General features: G+C 38.8%; 3 protein-coding genes across 3 annotated transcripts in view; all 3 read right to left on the reverse strand.

The window, feature by feature from the left end:
* Positions 1 to 12,405: 12,405 nt before the first annotated feature.
* Positions 12,406 to 15,890, reverse strand: LOC143231599 (uncharacterized). Its single transcript, XM_076466126.1, has 3 exons — positions 15,818 to 15,890; positions 14,970 to 15,132; positions 12,406 to 14,133 (listed from the first exon to the last, which is right to left on the reverse strand). Exons 2-3 carry the CDS (start codon positions 15,056 to 15,058, stop codon positions 13,998 to 14,000), a joined length of 225 nt encoding a protein of 74 aa, XP_076322241.1. The 5' UTR covers positions 15,059 to 15,132; positions 15,818 to 15,890; the 3' UTR covers positions 12,406 to 13,997.
* Positions 15,891 to 16,172: 282 nt separating this feature from the next.
* LOC143231585 (uncharacterized) overlaps positions 16,173 to 24,654 on the reverse strand; it is a 71,491-nt gene continuing 63,009 nt past the window's right edge. Inside the window, exons 4-5 of the mRNA XM_076466103.1 lie at positions 18,369 to 18,589; positions 16,173 to 17,681 (exon numbers count right to left, since the gene is read on the reverse strand). Coding sequence (XP_076322218.1) covers positions 16,600 to 17,681; positions 18,369 to 18,486 — 1,200 coding nt within the window. The 5' untranslated portion in view covers positions 18,487 to 18,589 and the 3' untranslated portion in view covers positions 16,173 to 16,599. The remainder of the gene's footprint in view (positions 17,682 to 18,368; positions 18,590 to 24,654) is intronic.
* On the reverse strand, positions 21,370 to 21,925 carry LOC143232416 (uncharacterized). The gene has a single exon (XM_076467862.1). The coding sequence runs from the start codon at positions 21,919 to 21,921 to the stop codon at positions 21,370 to 21,372; it is 552 nt and encodes a 183-aa protein (XP_076323977.1). The 5' UTR covers positions 21,922 to 21,925.

Here is a 24,654-nt window from a genome sequence, read left to right on the forward strand (position 1 = left end):
AATTGATATTTTAAGGTGTCTTTAACCTCTAAGGGTAGCACAAAATGGGTGGATCCCAGTAGAATGGAATATGGTCAGAGGCCAATAACCAACATGGAAAAGATGGGCCATCTTCTCCCAGATCACTACCAAAGTCGGACAAAGGACCAACACGTGCAAAACAGACTCCAACTGAAAGGGACACAAAGGACACATCTCAGTTGTACAATAATTCTATAGGAATGTATGCTCCCTCACTGGTATGATGCTATGTACTATGCACCAGTTGAAAAGTTGAAAGCCTGGAGGTAGCCATTAACATGGTGCAGCACAGCACAGCTCCAAATAACATCCCATGGCAGAGCAGGGAGTTTTCCTCAATCCTGTGGGTACATTCAGGGATCAGCAAGCAGGAGGAAATGGGAGTCCATCGGAACGTCTTCAGGCGTGGTACGACATAGCCAAATCGCCACAGCAGCATCCACATACCAGGAAGGAGGGTCAAAACACGTTGGTGTTTGCAGGCTCACTGGAACAGCACAGAGTCTGCACCTCATGCCAACCAATAATATAGTGAGGTGGCAACAAGGATGACTTCCGAAATACAAGCAGCAAAAGGGGTTCGCCAGAAAGAGAAAGACACTGGATTTGGACACATGAAATGTCCAGACCTCCTGTGAGGTGGCAGGATCAAAGAAAGCTGACACAGCCTCAGGCTTGCCACTACCCAGGAAGGGAATGACATGACATTTGATAGCCCATGCAGTGAAGTCATCCAGAGAAAGAATAACCCCAAGGTACCAGACCAAGGGGAGTATCCTCCTTTTAACCACCTCTGCCCTGCCAAACAAACAAATCAGCAGGGCAGAAACAGTAATCATGCAATGTCTAACTGACACACATCAACTCACCCCAGGCAACCTCGGGGCTTGTAAGAAACTGAACCCCAAAGCAACTGACTGGGGAACATAGCCAAACCAGTCCAAACAGGGAGTCGGCAGACGAGGCTCATTTGCCCAACCACTGAGCCTGATACTTGGCATAGTTGAGGCAGGCAGCACTTGCATGAGTAACGATGGAAAATGGCCACTACAGAACCTAGGGATGTTGTATTCTCAAGGAACAGGTTCATATCATCTGTATGGGAAAGATACTTGATACCCACACCACTTGGCAACTGGAGGCCATGCACCAAAACTGACTAACACAAATAAAAGAGCAGGCCTAAATCACTGATGTATAAAGCGAAGGGGACAATAGACAGCCCTGATGAACACCCTGGAGAATGGGAACTGAGCTGTCAGACATCCATTAATTAAAAGCCTGCTAAAAGTGGCTGCATACAGGGATTGCAGACGCTGGACAAAACAGGAGGAAGACCACAATTCTACAGAACAAACCACAAAAATTTCCAGAAATATCCCTGTCTGTAATGTAATGAAACAGGTCCCTGAATAGCATCAAGTCTGAGTTTGAACTAAATAAGGTATAACTGCACACAAATGGGCACACAGGACTAGAATGTGGATGCAAAGATTATTTTTAAAGAGAGACATGGGATGCCAGAAAGATCAGACTGGTTGGGATCCTTACAGATAAGTGAAATGAGCTCATCCAATATTCCTGGTGGTATAAAGTCACTAGTCAGACAGCTGTTAAGAAGTCTGACAATGAAGAATCTGACAACATGGCACACGTGGCGATAAATTTCCACTGGCAAACCATCCAACCCAGGACACTTATCAGGTGGCATGCACCAAATGGCCAACCAACATTCACCCAAGCTGATGGGTTTCACCAGCTGATCGTGAAAAGAAGGAACGAGTGAGGGCAAAAAACTGAATGATGTCCTCACCAACTTTACTTCCCCTTACCCAAAATTAAGCTACACCAGGAATTAAACAAAAAATCTTTGCACTTTATCTTCCAAGATGCCCTTCATTCTAAAACATGAAATTTTACGACCTCAACAACAAAATTAAGCCCGACATAATTATTTCTGAAACTACCGTTCAATAAAACAAACATCAACTTAACAAATTACAAATTCTTCACACACGTTAAAATCAATTAATTTGCTTAAACATAAATAAAAAATGGACAGCTTGATACAATGGAACTGGCGAGGATTACATTCTAATCTGGGTGACAAAGTACTGATTAATTCTTACCATCCTGTGTGTTTTTCTTTACACGAAACCTTTCTGAAACTGCTGATCCAATCACCTTTCAGCAGTTTTCTTTGTACAGGAATAACATGCTGTGTGATGGACAAGTGCATGGAGCCTGTCATTTCTGTACAAAGAAAACTGCTGAAAAGTGACTGTATTCACAGGGTGGACACATGCTGATAAACCAACAGTACCACCCTGTCTTTGCCACTTGAAACACCTGTTGTACCATCACTGTTTGTTATCTCTACCTGTTGCTTGGAGATACCTGTGATAAATCAGACCATGATGCCCTCATTAAACAGTTGCTCTCTCCCTTTTTTAATCCTGGGAACATTAATGGACGTCATCCCTCCAGGAAGTGCTATTGATTTCTCAAATTGCTCTCATTCGCTATTTTCCCATTTTAGTTGAAAGGTTGCCAATAATCGATGAGACAGTGATCATTTTCCTATAATTTTGAGAGACACTGGTCGTGGTCAATGCCACTCGACCCACATGCCATGGTGGAAGCTTGATCAAGCAAAATGTCCCTTTTCAGTACTCGTGAAGAGCTTGATTCTGTCATCGTCTGTAAGCCCTCAATATGCAACTGTGTGGCAGCAGTAACTGACTGTATTGTACAGGCAGCTGTTCAATACATTTCGAAAAGCTCCAAAACGTTTTCCATGATGTCCTCATCCGTGATGATATCCTACCTGCCACATGGCAGGGAAGGCTCAAAAAGGGGCCTGGGATACCTTTCACAAGTATCCCACACTCAAACAACATAGTTTTCCAGTAGATCCATACACATGCTCAGCAAGTAAGACATCAAAGCCAGAAGGCATCTTGGATTAAGTTCACAACCCACATATTTTCTACCAACGGTTCAAGTCATATGGGACAACATTTCAAAGGTCAGTAGGCAATATAATTCTGAACCCTATTGATCTTGCTCTATGAAGCCCAGGAAGTAGCTGATACCTGAAGCATCACTGATACTCTACATAAAAGCTTTTGCCATGTATTTAGCACTTCTGCTTCTTCCTTCACCTTTTTTTAGCTATCGAGACTTGGGCAGAGCAGTCGCCTCTTTCCTTTCAAGCTGATTGTCTCAATGACTTTAATCGTTCCTTTACACTGGTGGAATTCAAACTGGCCCTTCATTGGTCTGACAGTACATTGCCATCTATCTTCTGCTTCTCTTGCTATTCTTCTGATTATTTTTAACTGGATCTGGAAGGAGAATGTTTTTCCTGATGCTGGACTATTGTTCTATCTTTCTCTAAGCCGTGGAAGGGTCCCAAGATTCCTTTTAACTATTGTCCAATTGCTTTGGAAAACTGTCTCTGCAAGACCTCAGAGGATGGTTAATGCTCGTCTCGTTTAGTTTCTCGAATCAAACATCCTCCTCTCGCCCACCCAGTGTGGGTTCTGACAATAGCACTCTACCACATCAGAAAAGCCTTTTTTTCAAATGACAACATCTTGTATCAATATTCTTTGACATTGAGAAGGCTCATGATACAACATTGACGTATGGCATTTTACAAGACCTCCACTTGTATGGGTTATATAGCTATTTGCCCATTCTTATTAAAAACTGTAATGGACAGGTGATTCGAAGTTTGTATTAATTTTTAAACTGAAAAGTGTAATACTCAAAACACAGCCCGAAGGGAACCCAAGTTCCTGTAGAAAAAAACAGCAATCGCTGAACTGTTTCAAATGGGCTCTATGTCGACGACTTTCACATTTCATGTTAGTCGTCGTACATGAGGTATATTGAGCGGCAGCTCCAGATTTCCCTCAATCATTTACTAAAGTGGACCACAGCAAACAGCTTTAATTTCTTTCTCTAAAATTGTTTGCATGGACTTTTGCCACCAATGGGGTATTCACCCTGGTTCTGAACTCCTTGTCAGTAAAGTTGTGCTGCCTATTGTCTGTAGACATCGTTCTTATGGCTCATCTTTAACTGAAAACTGACCTTTATACCACAATCAAGCAAATGTACAAGAGCACTGAGCATTCTCCATGTCCTCTCTTCCACCACTTTGGGAGTGGATCAATGTTCTATGCTAAATATATATCATGCTTTTATTTGATGGAAACTTGACTATGGATCACTGATATAGTCTGCATTCGGTATTAACGTGTGTTAGGTAGCATTTGTTGTGTATTTTAGAGGCAGCAATTAAGGGGTTACGTGAAATGCTCAAACTGCTATATCGATAATCCACGTATTGCCAAAATAAAGTGTATGTTGCTAACAAACAGAATGTAGAGTACGGACGATAAAACAGTTCGCTAAGGAGATTCTGAGCGTTTTAACTATGATATTAACATTTGCTTTCCTCTCTGCAAGGAATTTGAGATCCATCTAAGTATTACTGTGTTAACCTTCATTTTATACAAACAATACCGGAGAGCATTACGTCACACGGAATCGAATGCTTTCTGGACATCAAGAAAAACTGCAATGATTGCTTGATTATTATTATTGAATGCCATGTGTATGGATTCCGTTAACCTTGTTAAGCGGTCTATAGTTTGTCTACCTTTTCGGTACACATTTTGTATATAAGTAAAGGAGGTCTGTTAGGAATAATTTTTCCCCACAGTTTACCCAGGCAGCCCAGAAGACTGAGCGAAACACTATTGGGATTAGAATTATTGGTATTGTCTTTTAGGTATAACTATGACATGTGTTTTTTTCCAGAAGTCTGGGTAATAGCGTGAAAAATAATAAATAAGAGGATGGAGGGTGATTGATTTTTGTTTGTAGGATTTATTCAATTGATGTATTTAAATTAATTGGGAATTTCGGGCGGAGAGATAGGGTTTTGAAGTGATGCGAGAGTCGACTTCGTGTTTGATTTGCATGTTGAAATTAGGCGACACAGTGGTTAAAAAGGACTATTGAAGTATTTGGGGTTGTCGGTGCTATTGTATAAATGTGTACAGAAAAGACACCAGTTGTACTTACTTGATATTGAGATTTTTTCTGTTGATCTGTGTTTTAGTGTCCTTTATTGTGTTTTCATGTGATCTCTTTTTAGACCATTCCTGTTTTATGATAGAGCTGTGCATTTCAGGGTTAAGTTTCTACTGTTGTAGTGCATTAGTCCTGTTTGAAGTAGAGGTGATTGCTTGTTTTATTGCTAGAGTTATCTAATTCGTTTTTTGTTGCTAAGGGAGGAAATGGGATTGAGTAATTTGTCTCCAGGTCTTGTTAAACCTGTTACAGTCTGTTTTAGTGTAGTTGTAAATCGGTGGGAGGTTGTAAGATATTTCCTGTTTACTTGAATTGGGAAAGAGATGAGGAAAATGATCACTTGGCACAGCAGGATGCAGTGAAAAGTTTGGAGAAAGCTGAAGTAATGTATTTGGAATAATAACTGAGTCGAGGATATCATACGTGTCCGTGCCCACATAAGTGTGGGGTGGTTAGTGTTGATGACAGTCTCCATCCACAATGGTGGTTCGGTTCGTGTGAAAGTGTGTATGTGTGACAATAAAATCACCAACTAAAATAGGCTTGGTTTGTGTGTGTAAACAAGAATGAATGAAATTTGTGTATAATAGTTTACTAGGAGAACAATACACGGGTAAAAGTGCAATAGAATGTCTACTGTTAAACCGGATGTAAACTAGACTATACTTAGAGGCAGGTATCTGTTTCAATACCAGTGCAATGAGTTAAATAATTTTTAAAATAAATGGCGTGACTTCTGTTTTCATCTGTTTTAGGACGTGTAAAGAATTTGTAATATTAGTATTATCTTGTAGTTTCAGAGATAATGATTATATCAACATTAAAAGTGTTGTGTTGATATCACGAAATTCTAATTTTTTGTGAAGGATTTTTGGTTTGATTTTTTATTTACATTTTCGTGAGTGTATACGTAAAGTGATATGGTGCGAGGTGTAGGAGTGGTAAATAATGTCTGGGAGTTTCGCACACTTGATTAATTAATATTTTGTTGTTTTGATAGGTTGACTATTGCAGTGTACTTCTGTGAGAATGGCTAGTAAATTGAGTGTAATCCCAAAGGTTGGGGGGAAGTTTGTGTTTTGTTGATGTGAAGACAAGGTAATGGTGTGTTGCTCTTTTGTTTATTTGTTCTGAATGTATGTGTTGTTGGTAAGTTGGTGTTGGGTGTAGCTGTGGCAATGGTGCAAAAGAATTGAGATGTAAAATCTTTAGAAAACGTGTAATTAGTTGTTGGTACTTGTGGTGTTAGAAGTAATGAGGTTTTATTTAGGGTAACAGGGGGAGTGTATGCAGGGTTAAACGTGTTCGTGATATTTACTGGTTGAGTACTTTTAGCAATACTAGGGTTTACTCTGTTTCTAATGACCTGAAATTTTGAACAGGCTCTATAGCTAGCAGCGTAGGGGTCTTAGCAGTTTGCACATTTTACCTGTTAGCGTGTGTTGGGGCACTGGTTAAACTCTTCTGGGTCTGAGCACCTAACGCATCTTGAGTTAACAGTGCATTAGGTTGGGAATCCCCAAATCTTTGGCAATTGAAGCACTGTAGTACTGCTTGGTGGAGAGGTTTGGCTGGTTCAATTTTAAATTTTGTGTAAAATAGGGTACACCCATCACGGAGTAACGTGTCTTGGTGTTGCTTGTTTTCAGAGGTTACTCTGATTAATGATGTTTTCTCCTTAGCCTTATAGGAAACAATTCTTTCGATTCGTTTGAATGGTATATTCTTTGTTAGGAACACCTTCAATAACTCTTGAAGCAGGTATGTGCGTGAGTTTTGCGGGTTCTGTGTTTGTAACAGGAGAGAAATGGGATGGTTGTTCACAAACAATCTTTGCCGACCAACACTCACCCAAGCTGATGGTCTTCACCAGCTAGCTGTTCATGAAAGGAAGGGTCGAGGGAGGCCAATAATCGAGTAATGTCATCCCACAACCCCTCGTCCACGTGTGAAGCCAAAAACAAATGGCGGTAATAGCTGAGGCAAACGTTCAGAATGTCGGAGATGTCAGATGACGATTGACCATTCTACAACACCAGACTGGAGATGTATCTGGTCTTAGCCATCTCCCATGCCTTGCACAGTGGAACCCTGGTGGCAGTTCTGGGATCGAGCAACTCGATCAGACAAGATATTCAGCAAGAAACAGTTTGGAATAATCCAAATGAATGTCCCGACGTAGTGTCTCAATGTTCGAGAGAACCCAGCATTCCATTGGTCTGCTATGAAGCAAGGCAGCCAAGGTGTCCTTCTTGCCCTGCAAGGCCAGGCGGCTGGCCCGCGAATGCCAGCTTGCCACAGCAAGGAGGCACAGGCTTACTTGAGACCCGCCAACAAAGACGTGGTAAAGATTTGACAGAACAGAGCTCCCGAACGAGGACGAGCAAAGCGTCCCCATCCTCATCCTTGGCAAGGTGGGAGATGTTGAGCCTCCACACACTGGGGCCCCGTAAAACGGGGACAAAATCCCGGAATGTGGCGAGAAACGCCTGATGGTCAGGCACGTAAAACGAGACATCTCCAACCCGATGAACAGCAGCCCTGCCGAGCCTCTGTCGAAGGCCAGGTGTCACATAGAACCTGTAAAAGCGACAAGAAACGCCCTCACCGTTCCAGGTACCCACAAAGGCACACCCATGCAGCGCATGCCGACATCGGAAAAGTCGAAATCTGACAGCACTGCATGCAGAGATCGCGTATACTAATCAACAGAAAGAGGATCACCCCAATCTTGTCGAGGTGACGTTCCAAAATGCAGTTGAAGTCGTCACCAAGGACGATATCGGCCTGTGTAACCATAAACATGTCCAAGCCCGAGAAGAAGGCCTCCTGCTTCTCAGGCCAGGCAGGCACATAGACATTGACAAGACAAATCTTACGACCCCCAGTGACAACATCAACGTACACCACCTGCCCCTCAGCATCACTATGGGATGCGAAGTTGGTCCCATTAAAATGCAAGTGGAAAAGGATCCTCACCCCCGCGAACGTGTGGTGCCAAACGACCAGAAGGCACGAACAGGGTAACGGGAGGAAAAGGAAAATGGTCCCTCCGAGAGGCAAAATGGGCCTCCTGCAAAAATATAGCATCAACTGCAAAGTGGTTAAACAGAGAGAATGCCTAGAATTGCTTAGCAATACTACGTATCCCCTGGCGATTAAGTGTAAAGCAGAAAAAACCCATCAACCAGTCAGAGGGGAGAAATCAGTGACGCTGCTGCTTTGACAAAGTTGACGGAGGCAGGGGGGCGTACAGCCTCTTGAGGCTAACCGACCCCACCCCTCTTCACAACAGCGGCCGGCGACATCTAACCATTGCCGCTGCACTACAGGAATATCCAAACCAAAGTCCGGCACCTCCCCACTGTCCTCACTCAGTCCAGACAGACAGGGAAGACTGGGGAAATCTAGAAAACTTGCGAATGAGCTGGGAGACAGCAGCTCGTCCAGAGTAGGGGTCGGCGCCCGCACGGCCTCGGGTGATGGGGACTTTGCACTGCAGTGTCTGACACGGCTGCAGCAGATAGTCTTCAAGGCCACAGCAGCGACACAGTCGTCACATGCCTGGGTAATTACACATCACCTGGAACCCGTTCACAGATATGAAGTTCGGAAATGGTGTCTTCATGTTCATACATACACGACGGTTCCCAGTGCACACATGTGGCCGCTTCTGGTGCGCCTTGTGTTCTAACTTTCGTACTATCCCATACGCCGACAACACGTCCTTGACTACGTCATGGGACAGTTCCTAGGTAACTGACCGGAGGGTGATCCACTTAACGTTTAGCCCGGCCGGCTCCACAGGCACAGGCTGGTCTCCCAAGGGAAAGTCTCCTTGGTCGAGCAGGCGACAGGCGTGAGCGGCCGACGCCAGCGTCGCCACAGTACACCCGTTGCCAAAATGTTATAAGCAATCTACATGGCTGCTCCCGACAGCGGCGTTCAAAGCGTCTATAACTGCAGAGGGCAGCGAGGCCGTGGGCACCACGAGACGGATGGACCGCAGCCGAACAGAGTACACGGTACGTACACGAGCACACACACAATGACCCCCACACAAACACTCCTACACCGCAATGAGGCTACACACGATCAAAGGACATGAACGAGGCAGAACTCGGTACGGCACATGGTACAGGACACGGTACAATCAACATGCCGAAAAACAAACTGGAACAAACCCAATGCTAAGTACAGAATGAACCACACCATACTCGACTGCCAGCAGTGGTACTCACTCGCACTTCAACAGGCAGGAGGAGCACACCAAACAAAATGTTTGAGGTTTAAATAGGGCAAGCCTCATTCACAATGCTGAGTAACGATCTTCTAATCACGTGCACTTGGTGTGATACACCTGTGTGTGAGTTGAGCCATTTTATGTGGGAATAAATGTGGTGTCCTAACTTTTTCCTCAGTTCGAATATGCATTTTTGTAGCACAGCATTTACAGAAGTTCTTAAAGTCTTTTCTTCACTTTTAATTGTTTAGTTATATTTTATAATCTCTCAGTATTGTTAAAATTGAGATTAAATATCTATATAACCAAAAAATGTTACGTAAATACACAGGCTTTCATAGGGTGTCCTAACTTCACATGACTGTACAAATATAATATCATTGTGTAATGTTATCTGAAACACATGAATATATATTAATAATGTTTGATGTTTCAATTAGAAATTATATTCTACTTTTGGATTACTATTTTCTAGGTTTGATCTAGAACTCGGGTATTTTTCGTTTATATAAAACACAAATTTAGATACATAGCCTAAATTTTCGAAGGTGTAATAATTTAGACGTCTATAAATATCAGTGTCGTCCATCTTGCAATTTGAACAATTTTTTACCTGAGGGTCAAATTCACCTGAGAGTATAATAACCTTTGATATTTATAAATAACACAATGCTTGTGGACTACCAAGATTAAATAAGCTTTCATACAAGTGAGTATATAACTTCTATAGGGAATTTGAAAGGGGCTTCGTAAAAATTCCGTTTTTCGCTACATTTTAGTAAAAATAGGTGAAAAGGTCTGTCTTAATAAAGTAACTTAATTCTACAAAAAAGGTTACTCCACAGTTACACTTCCCCAGAGTATGTAGTGGATGTATCTAATCGCCCATTCACACTGGTTGTGGTCTTTATCTCAAATACATTGCTTCAAAATAATGGATATATAACTTAAACTAATGCTGTGCATTTCTCCGCAGGTAAATTGAGATGGTGATTTCCATGTGTAAAAAGTCGAGATGTTCTCTTATTTTCATCACTTTCACTCATAATATCGTCAAACATAAAATGATTTGGCATTGCCAGTTGTAAATGATCCAAAAAATATTCTGGTAAGCATCAGTCAAAATGAATATTAGGTATGGCTTTCATTAAGTTAATATACAGCTGTTGAAATTTATTATAGAACCATAAAATGTTTTCTGAAGTAAGTAAAATAACATCACAAGAATGTGATAACATATTGCTAACAAACTGAGTTTTACTGCTTTCAGTTGGACCAGACCTGTGGAAAGAAATCTGTTGTAAAAGATACATTCCCTGAAACACAACAAAAACTCAACGTATTAAAAAATCAAATAAACACAGCCACAGAACTGATAAAATTAACGATGAAATCAACAAAATAAGACATTTCATCAACAACAACAAATTTCCTTGAAAAACTGTTGAAAAAATTATACACACACACACACACCTGGACCAACAACAACAAACCAATAATAAATTCAAAGATACAACAAACTAAGTTTAGAGATATACATACACATGTATATGTGTTCTTTATATTTTACATACAGTCAGGGCAACAAGATATCATTAATTTGTCAGATTTAAGTAGCGTTTTTAGTACTATAAGTAATAATGATACTAATATGTTGATTCAATGTAAACATAGGGATGAATTATGATAGAAGCAATTAGTATTGTTAAGAGTAATAATAATACCAAGCTGGTATGACTGCGTTAGGCTAATTTGGTTCATTTATATAATTGTTGGCTTTAATTTACGGATTAATTTTTAACTTAAATTAGTACAGAATTATGAATAATTTTAACAGTTCTTGGCTAAGATATCAATAATATTATATCATTATAAGAAGCTCGTTTTTGTAAATTAGTTTTTTCTAATTGTGATGTTTTAGAAATGCTTTTCCAGACGTGTAATAACAATGTATTTTACATGGACCTTTTAATATAAATGCGAAAGAACACAAAAAGCACAATCTCTATCGGTTCAAAGTGTGAAGACTAATTGATTTGCAAAACTCTTGCATTCGACACATCGGTAAAGAGTAATCCTACAATTCGTGTATCTACTTTCTTCCTAAAAACAGATTCATATTTATTTTGAGTTAATACTGCTATATAATAATTACCACAAATAAATGAAGGATATACACTGTTAGAAATTGTTCGTAATTTTACACTGCAATGTAGTGGCAGCAGAGTTGACGCTACACTGGAGTGTAATTTTTACGGTGCATTGCAAAAACAAATCTTGTCGTTTAACATGGCAATACACCGTAATTTTCATGCAAATACAGTGTAATTTTACATAGCAAGGTAGTGTAATTTTAATGCTGATAGGAGTAATTTTACATGGAAGGTAGGGTAATTTTTATGCTGATGTGGAGTAATTTTACAGTAGTATGGAGTGTATAATTTTTACGACCATGGTGGTGTTACTTTACAGAAAGAAATGCTCAATATGATAACATGCGCGGGGCCTGCATTTTTTAGCATAACATTAATAGAAAGAAAGAGACATGACTTTTTCTTGAAGTAAAAAAAACAGAGACTCCTGTTTATTTTCCATATTTATTGCAAACTGATGATATTTTGTTTTTCAAGAAAACATGAAATAATGGTACACAAGGAATGTCATGCCAATGTTCCTATTTATTAACTGGTTAAATTTCAATATTAGAAACCATAAAGTCTTGCAGTTGTTTAAACTTTTATTGTCCATCTTTTATTAAGCAGAAATAAAATCTCGGTAAATAACTGCCATAACAGTGTTAAAAATGTTATCAACATATTAACAAGAAATACTAAACCTAACAAAAATATAATAATAAAGAGCTACACATCAGCTTCTTAGCCAATACATGCCTCATTTACACAGAACAATACAGATCTAATATTACACTGCATCAGCGTAACTAAGGCAAATAAGATGACAAAGGTAATAACTATGATAAAAATTCTTTAATGTACATAAAAAAGTTAATACATTTTACATGACACATGGTGAAAGATATAGATTCTACTCATTTCAATCTTTCCATACATATCATATTTGGTGTTGTATGTTAAATACAAGACCCGTGGGTCTAAAGCGAACTTGTCTGAAGAAAAGAACAAGAAGTAACATGGACCAGGGTGAAATATATGCTTAAGCAAGTGCTTCATTATATATCACTTAAGGAAACATTTCAGTTTTTTGACATATTCATGCATTATTCACCTTCTATGACAGGTGGTGCCACCATATGAATAAATCTAAAATAAATTCATCCTAGGAACATATCTGAGGCAAAATGAATGAATTCTGTAAAATGGCTTCTTCAGTACAGAAGATTTTTGAGCAATTCCCTTCAAATTAACATAAAGCCTACAATAATATCAGAAAGCTGCAAGTAGCACCATCTTGTGGGCAAATCTGAAGGTATAGGCCTAGGCCATCTTTTTGATGTCAACTTGGGAAAATCTGATGAATTTTTTAAAGTTTTTTTTTTTAGATCCTGAGATTAACATTGGTACTCCTCTTATTTGACAGGTGGCACCAACATTTGAACAAATTTGAGCAATGCTTATTCTAAGAGTTTATATGTGTCATATCAAAAATATCTGTTTATTGTTTTTTTACAAGAAGACCCGTTTTACGACAAAGTTTATAGCTTAAGATTTCAGCACGTTTGAGGGGATGAAAGACAATGACAGATGCCAGATGCGACACTAAAATACACCACTGCAATATTTCACAAGTTCACTAACAAGTGAAAACTAACATTATCTACTGTCATGCAAATACAAAAGTAATATAGTCAACTGTATTCCTTTCCACATACCAGTAAGAATTTTGAAGTCATCATCTGTAAGCTGTATTTATGACTATTTCCATACAATGTAAACATTCCAGTAAATTTGCAAGATACATGAGATATGAAATGATATGTTTAACAACAACAAACTGTTCTGCATGATTAGCAGGATTATTTCATTTAAAACCAGTATGTGCACATTATACATACTTTTAACATGGCGTCTAATAAATATTTGAGAGAACACTTTGTAAATCCACAATTCAGATAAGCAAAACCAATCAACTACATGGTAGCAATACAAGGAATGCTTAGCAGTGTGCTCATCAATGTAATGTTCAGGGGGAGTTCTCCCTTATCTAATGGGTCCAATAATAACCTTATTTTAATTCCCATTACATTACATTTTGGCTCCTTCACTACATATTTTGCATTCAGTTTTATATTTTACTTAACACTGGAAAATTTCTTGTTGAATTTGACTAAGACTTCCTTGTTCTCCCCTTCTCTTTTTAACATGTCCTATACAACATGAACAACTATCCATAACAACTTTTTATTTACCCCATCTTTATTTGCTTTTTTATTCTTGACTTCAGTTTGGATATTTCAAGGTCATCTATTAGGATGACAAAGGTTTTATAAGTAAAACCAGTCGTAAAATAAAGAAAACTGCTAACAGCCCCATCTAGTGAACAAATCTAAAACTAGAAAGTTAGACAACCATTTTGCTGTGCCACTTGACACATTCAAATGAATGGTTTTTGGAGAAAAAGATTTGTTCTAAAAAACATTAGTCAGTCAGTCAATGTTCCAGTCATTATCAAAATCCCTTAGATTGTCTATCAACTTTCTAACTTTGGTACTAAAGGCAGGCCTCCTCTTGTCGGTCTTCCTCACTTTGGAGCCCCTCTGAGGATTTATGCCAAGGAAGATCCTGTTAAAATTGATAAGCATGGTTAAATGAGTCATAATATCCTGGAATTCTGTTTTTTTTATATATTTTTTCATAACATTTTGACAATTCAAATTATCTGCATTATAACAAAATACAATAAGGCCACAAGGAACAAATCTTTTGTTACTCATCCTTTTATTCCTTCTAGAGTGGGTTACAGATGCACTTTTTTTTTTATTCCGACCAGTCCACTGTTCAATTTGCAACAAAAATCGCTCAATTTTTCATACATGTCAATTCTCTTATAGAAAAAATTGTCATATTCTGCTGCAAATACCATGTACTTCTATTTCTGCCTACTGGTGACATAACTTTTTAAACTGAATATTCAACCAAATACTTCTAACAAATATACATTTCATGCTGTTAACATATAATATCTTAAAAAATTTTATTCAGTAAAGCCATAAAAATGTTTATAGGGCAGCCAAGACTGGATGCACGTAGCGATGATTCACAAATCTGTATTTCTTGTGGCCTAAGCTTAAGTTTTGTATGGTGAAACAGGTCTGGGATATGTGAGAGAGGACCTGTGTAGTAAGACTAACTAACTACTTCAGCTGGCCTTGCATGTCGGCCAGTCTAAATACATGCAAATTGATTAGTACAAGTTTAAAACTTTTGAAAGACCAACTGTGAGTAGGGAACATTTAACCTTGGTCCTAAGAATGGCTCTATCAAACTGATGGGTAGCAACCAAAGTACCGGTATTCTTTTGCATAGGAAAGAACTATTCATATTTATCATCTTCATTTACAGGTCAAAAGAAATTATGTAAGTAAATACAGGTAAATTAACAAAGTGCTATTCCAAACCTTTGAATAAATTCAAGAGTGTTGGCAATGGACTCTGGGTAGGTGATGTTCAAGTTATAATAAGCTGCTATGGTCAAACCAACTGCCATCCGTAGGGTGACATTTTCTGCCAGGATACATCCTTCTACAACTGCATAGCAGTTATTTTCAAATGGATGGTTTCCTACAAAAATATAAAACAACAAGAGTACATTTTGATGTTCTTGTGAGGCATATTGTCTTGTTAATACTGTTATCAAGTTTTCAGCCCTGATAATTCAGGTCAGACCAAAACCACATATGGAACCCTGCAGCCTGTAGTGTGTAGTTTTCTTTTATATATCTCTCCTGATGTTACAAATAAAACAAAGTACGTAGCAAACTGCCTAACAAGGAAATAATTACAGCTGCCCTCTTCTATCAGAGGCAGCTATCATATTTTCAGTGACGTCTGTGTGTCTCCCTGTGTGTGTGAGTTGCCCACATTTTTTGCCATGCAGGACTGTGTAATTTTGACCTTGAATGGTCAAAATTGAGGTCTAGCAATTCACAGGTCTAAACCCTAAATTTACAGAAACATCAAGGAATTCTGAATATTGTATTATATAATCTGCAGTGGTGCCATATATTTTAAACATATCTCAAACTTTAGGCCTTAATTATCATTTTCTTGTTATTTTTAATATATTTAAAGAAAAACATGACTAATTGTTCTTAATGAAGGTTTTAGAGTTTCAAAAAACACAATGAAGTCCATTAAATGGAAAAATAGGCATACAATGTGATGCACATACCCCAAAAAAAAAAATAAAAAAATCAAAGTACAAAAACAGTATGCATGAGTAAGAATATATTAATAAGTATCTTACCTCTGATGACTACATGGGGGTGAGGTAGGTCATCATGTTGTTCTAAATCAACAGATGTGATGATATCCTGTTGAAAAAATTATATAATCCTATTACATGTATTTATAAATTAGTGTCTAATACTGGAAACATACAGCAGGTCAAGTGACAGCAAAAGTTGATTTGTAATCAGGATTATAATATAAACTTATCTGCAGCGCAGCCCTAATTTGACGGTCACATAAGTGCTTAATTCATTTGTATAAATTCTGCGAACTTTAGTGATCCATAATACAACATTCAAAATGGCTCATTTTGCTGGGGAAAATCTTCAAGGACTGGCAACATTGGTAAGATTGATGAATATTTTTCTTTAGTGAATATTTTCCTGTTTACAGTATAATCCTGTTTCAAATCTTAGATAAGCGTTTTATGTTAATTATGTTAATGCTGGATACTGTCAGTCTACTAAATGTTTGTGAAAAGAACCTTGGTACTAAGTTAAATTAGGCAGTAGTATTAAAATGTACAGTACTACAGAGAACAGTATTTCCTTAAATAGTAGCCCTACCACAGGTCTCTGTTTTTTCAAGCTTATATTTGACATAAATTTGCTAATCCTATTTTCTTATAATTAAACTAGTCAATATTTACAGAAATTAGCAAACATTTAAGAAAAATTTACCAAAATCTCTAAAACAGGAAGAGCATCTGGTCACTAGAGCTTGATGTATACAAAGGTATTTTAACTGAAATGTGATATCATTTTGCAAAATCTGCCAAAAATAAATTGTTCCTATTTTTCACTCATTATAAAGCTGTAGTGAAAGCCTTACCTCTGCATTTTTAAAGAGGTCTTCTTTATCTTCTCCAAAGATCAGAGAAAGCAGCAAGAGGGTGCCATACACCTTGGGACTAACATTTCCAACCACTTCGGCTAGCATTGTCAACTGGGCTGCTGATGTTGCCACAGTTACATTTGTTTGTGATTGACAGTACCTCAGCATCTTGTCTGCCCTACTGCTCATCTCATGGTCAAGTCTTTCAAATAAACTGAAGTCCATAAGGTATTCAAAATGGCTTAGAAAGTATGCTGGCTGTAAAAGGAAAGGCCAATTTACTTTCACTGCTGACAAGTGAGCACTTTTGTTAATAAGGTAGCGCTGTGACGGGTAGGTGCTGGTCATACTTTGAATCACCCTTGGCGTGTCGGTACTACCATGGTGGTATTCTTCTACAAGCCAGCACCTCTGCTGTTCCTGGCTTTCCTCAGTCTCCCCGTCGGGCAGATCAGGCTGCCACCTGATACAGCCATAGCTATCCTGCTGCAGCACTGAGGCAGACTTTCTCTTAGCACTACCAGTTGTACCTCCATTTTCGTTTTCTTCCAGCAGCTTCCTGCGGAAAGAGTTGCCTCTGCTACAACGATTCAGGTTGTCAAATCTCTCAGAGAGGCGATTTGCGAGAGTAGCATACCCTTTCTCCACCTGGCCATATCGTGCTATAGAATCCATGAAGGTTCTAGGATGCGTATCCACAATCTTCTTGGCAATAGCATTTAAGTTAGCTTTCCCAGGTTTGGGATTTACCTTAGCTATTTCTTGGCACAACACTCTTACTGCAGCAAGGAGATCAGTCTTGGCTGGGGTTGTCCCTTTGGCACAAGCGTCTTGGACTGCATCAGGCAGCTTTTGCCAAGGGATTTCGAATCTCTCTGCCCAGCTTTGCGCCTCCCGTCTATATCCAGAACCTGAGGTGGTTGGTGTGATATTGTCCCTTGACAGTGACAATGGTGGGGGTGTGACACATTGTTCGGCTGGTGAAGCTGCTGCAGCAAGGTTTCTACTTTTTGGAGTCCCAACAACTGATGGGATACTTTCGGTGCCTTAAGAAAGTAGATTACAATAGAAAATTACAATAATATCTAAAGAGAATTAAAGTATTTGAAAAAGCACTTGTACATTACCAATCAAACCAAGTTTCACCTGCATTTTTGACAATTAAATGCAAAGTTTTGTTTAGCTGTATTTTTGACAATTAAATACAAAGTATAGTTATAATATTAAAGTAGTATTGACAGTTTCTTGCAAATTCATGCAAGTTAAGTCCCCAACTTGTGCCTCTCATTTTGATGGGTGAGGAAAAAACTCTACACCCCTCTCTGACATGCAGAAAGGAAGACATATTAGATAAAGGGGTGGGTACAGGATTGGTCTTAAATCCCCTTCCCAAGTAAAAGGAATTTTTTACAGCTGGAAGGTAAAAGGGTTGCCTGAATTACTTGAGGGTGGGGGAGATGTATATAATATTGTTATTTCAGTAAAAGAATCCTACTTTAGGGCTAAATTTATGCTCCTTCCCCTTCCAAACATGTATACTTTTACATAAAATTTTCCCTGCCCCCCCCAAAAAACTCCTCCATACATATTTAATCACATAAAAAGTTTATTTCCCCACTTTAGTGAAAAAGGGCCTCAAGTTTGGAAACACAGAATAAACATTAAAATATTGCCTGCCAAAAAGGATAGTTAACTAAAGTTATATGCATTTGTTCATTAAACTTAAAGAATACCATTTGCTGTGAAGTGGGCTTTCAGTTTGAGGGCCAGTTTTCTGCAGGCAAGCAGGTTTAGTGTCCCTTCAAGATCTTTCTCAGGATCAAGAAACTCCAAGTCTTCCAGATTTTCCATCCCAAATTCTTACAGCTTCTCCTCTAGTGCTACCATCTTGTCTGCTGGAAGATGAAGAGCTGCTACAAGAAAGTTCTTCACTTCTTCTGACACAGAGGGCATCCTAAAGTCAAAGGACAACTAAATTAACATCTGATTAGACACAGTGCATATAAATAATGACACCTGTACTATTTTTTTGTCCAAAACAAAAGCTTAGAAATGGCAAATAAGTCCCCAGGCTAGACCAGAAGCGGATCCATGGGGGAGGGGCAGAGGGTCTAGGATCCCCTTTCTTGGCTGCAGCAATTTTTTTCGGTTTCAAACCAATTTTGCCACCTGGACTCCTTTCTTGTTGGCACCTGAGGACCTTTCAATTTAGGATGTCTTATTGGTCATCATAGATTGGATCCCCTTTACAAAATCTTGGATCTGTTTCTTAAGATGGATGGACAGACAGAAGCTCACTATCTCCAACTTTCAGGCAGGGGACTGAAAAAACACCCAGTGCTAATGTACTACAAAAACAGGGTTTTAATGAAGGCTTACTAATAATTTTTTTAGAAATCTTGTTTGCAATTGAATATAATGTAGAGGTTGTATTTAATTTTAATGAAATTGAGGGTGGGGTCAGCTTATACATGGAATACCAGTACAAGTTACAAAGCATAGGGGTGGGGGGGGATAGGGGTGGATTCGTAACAACTGCCAAAAATATGTCAAATCTGCAGTATGTGCTTGTCCGCACTAAAAAATAAATGTGCCTGGCTTCATGAGCAATGCTGCTCATGTGCCATTTACATCACACACTGTCAAAAGTGACTGGATTCATGAATGCAAACTGCAACTAAACTCAACTTAAAGGTGCATCCAGCTCAAAGTTGCATTTGCCTATCTTCACTCAACAGAAAATGTGCCTGGCTTCACATGCAGATGCTGCTTATGTGCCACTAGCTTCACTTACTGTCTAGTGTGACTGGCTTAATGCAATATGCTTGTGTACAATATTACAAATGCTGAAATTTGGGCCTGTCCTTTAAAATTCTGTAAGAGCAGACTAAGGGAGGTAGGCCAGGTGATTCAATGCACAAAGGAATTGTTAACAGTATATATTACCAGGACCAGGGATTCAAAAGACCAAAGAAGGGCACTGAATTAGAACTTGCGTGCTTGTGGCCAGTACTTATTGTATACACCGTATGCTTCACTTGTCATGACTGTGTATTATAGAAAAATAAAAATAAAAATAATTCTCCCAAACCACTTGTTAGAAACCAGTAAGTTCATGTTGATTGTATTAGATGTAGGATGCTTTGGTACAACTGGGATAGCTCATGGGGTACCCAAAAACTTGGTGTTGACGGGGGAGGGGGAAAGGGAGGGGTCCTAGCTTCTCAACCAAAATATCATGGGTAGCAGGAAGGTTAATACTTTTTTATCTGATCATGTTATTATAGACCTAACACTGTACAGAACACAAAATAATTGTTTCCATCCCCTGCTAACTGGGTAGGCCTTGAACAGGCAAAATTCTTTGCCTGTTAAACAAAAGTTCCACTTTATATTATAAACAGTCTTGTTCTTATTGGGTTCCATAAACAATTTATCTATTAAAAAGAACAATTTATCTATTAAAAAGTGGTTTGGTGCCTCAGGAAATACCACTTCCAACCAAATTTGCCTGAAATTCTGATTGTCTACATCAGTATTTTACACCATGCTGCACCACCTTAAAATGAACAAAAAGTACCCAGATGGCACCTTAAGGATGAAGTGGGCTAGGCTGAGAACAGGGGTTATTCTAGGTTTTATAACTTGGGGCCCTTTCTTACTGATGTGGGAATTATTTAACGTGGTTTAATAGGAATGGGGGAATTTATGTTGTTGCAGAGGGAATTTTGTACAAATAACAAAAAAAAATTGCCAGGGGAAGAAATTCGGCCCTATAAAGGGTCTAGAATAATCTCTGGAGAACAAGGGAGACCAATATGAATATAGGCCTCATTGGAAGAATTCATGTCTTTGACATCCAAAAGAACACGTACCTGGATGACCTCAGTTATCCACCACAGCGTGTTTCAGAACAGCAAATACACTGGCACCAAATCTGTATAGCTCCAGGGGCCAGTAATCCAGTAGTTGGCTAAAAGGAACACATGTTGTTTTTGAATTTTCAGATTCAAAAATTTCAAGCAATCCAGATTCAGTTCTTTGTGTATCCTTATTCTGAACAACAAAATAAATATCAGTATCCTTACTGAGAAGAACCATGGTGATTTCACCACAAACAAGGTGATTATCAGCATCTCTGGACAAAAACACTACTTGTCCTTTATGGTAGTGGACACCATGCACCACCATACTCTGGCAAACTACAGTACTTGAACTATTTCTCAAGTGAGGGAATTTGTCAACAGCCTTCTGGATGTACTCTCCATACAAATCTGCATGGAATGCTAATGCTGACTTGTATGACACCGGTGGTCGAAACAATGATCCAGAACTATACAATGCTTGCAACAACTGATGTTTTTCTGCTAAGGACTTTGTTACATGTATATAATTTTGAGCTGAACGTGCACTCCTCTTGAAATAACAGTGTTTACTCTCAAATCGTAATGTCCACAATCGAATCAGGGGTCCACATTTCAATGTAAGCTCAGGATAGTGAGTCAGAAAATGGTGTTTTGCTCTTAAGTTAATGTTTGGAAAAAGTTTCATTCTTTTTACAATATATTCTTCTATCAAGTCCAACATTATGGCAACCTGATCCTCAGATATCACTGGGGCACATATAAGTTCAACAATCTGTCTTAGTAATAACAGCAACTGCCACACTTCATTATTATGGTCATCAATTTTTCCATGTATTAGCAGTGGCAAAAATCGGAGCAAAACCCAGACCTAAACTGCATGCCCACTAACTGTCTTAGAGCTCAAAGTAAATGGGGGTTTGTCATTTGCATCAGATCCTTTGAATTTATAAGTCTGAATTTTTTTGTTCAGGTAATCATAATCAAACCACTCTACTCGTACCAAGTAATTAAGAATCAAGTTGTGATCTTCCTTGACAATCCCTTCAAACAGGTCATGCCCAAGGCAAGGTGGGAGACCAGGGTTTGTAACATGAAAATGTTGCAATTTGTTCAATACTGAATCAAATTTAACCCCACTGTGATGCACCAGACCATTTGTACATACTTCTTGTACTGAGCTATTGTAATTTTCTTGAGTCCTTAAATCAAAGTCCCAAGGAAAAATATTTCCACCTTCAAGGTCATCTTTGGATATCAAACAGTATCTACAATTGTGAGAAACAGAACTGAAGTTTTCAACAAAACCACCTATCATATGACTACCTAAATTGTCCCCTAGAACAAAGGCAACAGACCCTTTGCGGTTCCCAAATCTGCCTAAGTCTACACCATTTGCTTCCAGATCAAGCAAATCTGTCATGATAGGAGTCAGAATCTTTTCCTGACCATGTGTCTTAAAGTCCTCTTCCCTACAGAGCAACAATAGCTGCTGTACATCTATTAAAGTCCTGACAGCAGGATGCAGATTACCAATGGTATAGTAAATGGCCAAAATTTTGTGTTTTTTCTTTGCTGACCCAAGTGGATTCACTATTTCAAATGAATCTTGATACAAGAGTAGCTTTAAAGCATCAGGATTTTTTGAAAGAAAACATTTTGATTGCACACTTTACCATCTGTAAAGTCTGTTAGCACTCCTGAATCTCCATTATTTTCAGATTTTTCAAAGTAGTGACTGATTTTTTATCTCGATATAGGGCCTGAAGTGAATCTTTTAAAGGCACATAGTAGCACAATGCCTTTGTATCATCTTTTTTGTGTTTAGGCTCTGGATGTGGAAGTGGTTCAACATAATCAAATTTTTCCTTGTAATACTTTTTTCTGTAATATTTTGACCTTAAAGTGTCATGTACTGCTTTGAGGTTGTCATGTTCGTACCAGTGTATAATTTCCTGAATACAATCAGCAGAAAGAGTTGGTTTTTCTAGCTTTGCCTTCAATTGATGTTTTTGGAATTTCGCTTGCTCATTATGGAGGAAGCTGAATTCATCCACAATAACCTGAATAGTGCTCACTGGTACGTGGTGTTTTGTCTGTATTGATAAGAGAAATGTAGCTAATTTTGTTGTCAAGGCACTTTCTATTTCTCGGTCTGATAAGAAATTATTTTCATCCTCATCACTATGGCAAATTTCAGTACATGGTTCTTCATAATTGCCTGCATTATTGTTTTCATTAGTCTGGTTCTCTAAATTTCTATCATGACCATCATGATCACCAATGGAGAGGATGGCTACATGCAGGTGATGAACTGAGGTGTCCTTGTGATATCTGCTCAAGTGAGAACTGAAACTTGACACAACCTCAAATCGCTTATCACATTGTTGGAAGGGACATGCAATTTTAATACCATCCTTTATATGTCCCTTCAAATGAGCAATAAAGGTTTCAAACCCAAATATTTTGCTAAGCAATGCCTTATCTCACATTGCAGCTGTATACTATCAGAGTCAACATACTGTTTTGAATATTCTCCCTTATGCTGCCTTGAAATGTGTGATTTAAGAGAAGGAAATGTTGGCAAGTTTTCACCACAGTCAGTCACTGGACAAGGTATAGTAGGATTTGGTAAAGCTGCATGGAATGAGTTATAATGACTGCCATACGTTCGCAGAGAAGATGTTCTAAAGTGACAAATAGTACAGCGATACATTTTGAGTTTCAGTTAAACTCTAACAAACAAGACCAGAATAGTGAAAAAAAATTGATATAGGAAATGAACTAAGCAGCAGGGCATGGTGAGATCTCCAAGATTAAGTGGATAAGTGATGGGGTGGGGGGTGGGGGTATGGCACAGGAATTAAAAATCTTGGCTTTAACCAACACGCCAGGCCTTGTCTGTTGAAAGAACTTGCGAAACAACTGATCAACTCCTGCTCACTTTCACTTACTTTTGGAGAAGCAATTCAAAATTCTTGCATAACTGTTAATTACAGAAGGAATCACCTGCTAAAATGCACCAAACTGGGATTAATCATGTAAACCACTCAGGACCAAAAAATGTGCCATGTTATATGATTCGCTCAAAAGTTGGCCCAAAATTTTAACATAATCTCTTTATAATTTTGGAATACTCTAAACATCAGTAAAATTCTTGCCCTATAACTTCATGCCCAGCAGCCAGACTGATCATGCCATGTACTTGCTGTAAAACCCTAATATTAGCGAGCCTTTTACTTAGGCAAATTTGGTGACTGGAATATTGTTGCTAAATTAACTGGATGGTAATTTATCTAGCTAAACATACTGAAGAGTGCAATTTCATAAAAATGCTATGGCAGTTTTTAAAGAAAAACGTGAAGTTCAGCCTACCTACGATCTTTACGATCTGAATCTAAGAATATGCTCTCACAAGGTAACCAGACGACCAGATCTGAAGAATCTACACTACTAGGACTTAGCCTATACCTATTATAGTATAAGGTTCATCAGATCATCAATCAGGAACCGTTTATCATCAAACGGTACCCAGGTACCGCACATTCCCAAATACCTGATACGAATTGACCAGGCCTGACGTTAGATCGCTAGAAAGCTACAATTTTAGGCAACGCAATAGGCCTAGAATATAGTTTGTCATGAAGTAGACATTGGGCTTCACGTTAGTAGATTTATCTATGTACCAGTAATATCAATGGTTATGAACCAAATAAAATACAAACCTGCCTCCTGGAAATGCACAACACAAAGTTAATTTAAATTAAACTGAATCTGGATTGCGTAGGTCTAAACAAGTGGTAAATAAACTGATGAGGTGTAGAACGCAAGTTGACTGCTAGACTCTATTCGGAACAAACTGCATCCACGATCCACTGGCACTGCTGATTCCTTTGTGTGAATTCAAAATTCTCGCTTCCGGTGCCGCGAGCGACCTAGTTCATGACCCCGCATCCAGCACTGCGTCAGCAGAGTCCGGCTATAGCTGATAAACACGCGCGTACGCGCATCTAGCCCCGCGCTAGCTACTTTGCAATGCCATGTTATTTGCGCCATGGGCTTGAAAGGCGGTGCCTGAGCGGGCCGCAGTGTTGATTACGTTGGTTAGCAGCGTGATTTCACGATGCTTACCAGCGTAGATCAGAAAACATGCGTA

Source organism: Tachypleus tridentatus, chromosome 11 (genome assembly GCF_004210375.1).
Source record: "Tachypleus tridentatus isolate NWPU-2018 chromosome 11, ASM421037v1, whole genome shotgun sequence".
In the NCBI taxonomy this organism is placed as follows: Eukaryota; Metazoa; Arthropoda; class Merostomata; order Xiphosura; family Limulidae; genus Tachypleus; species Tachypleus tridentatus.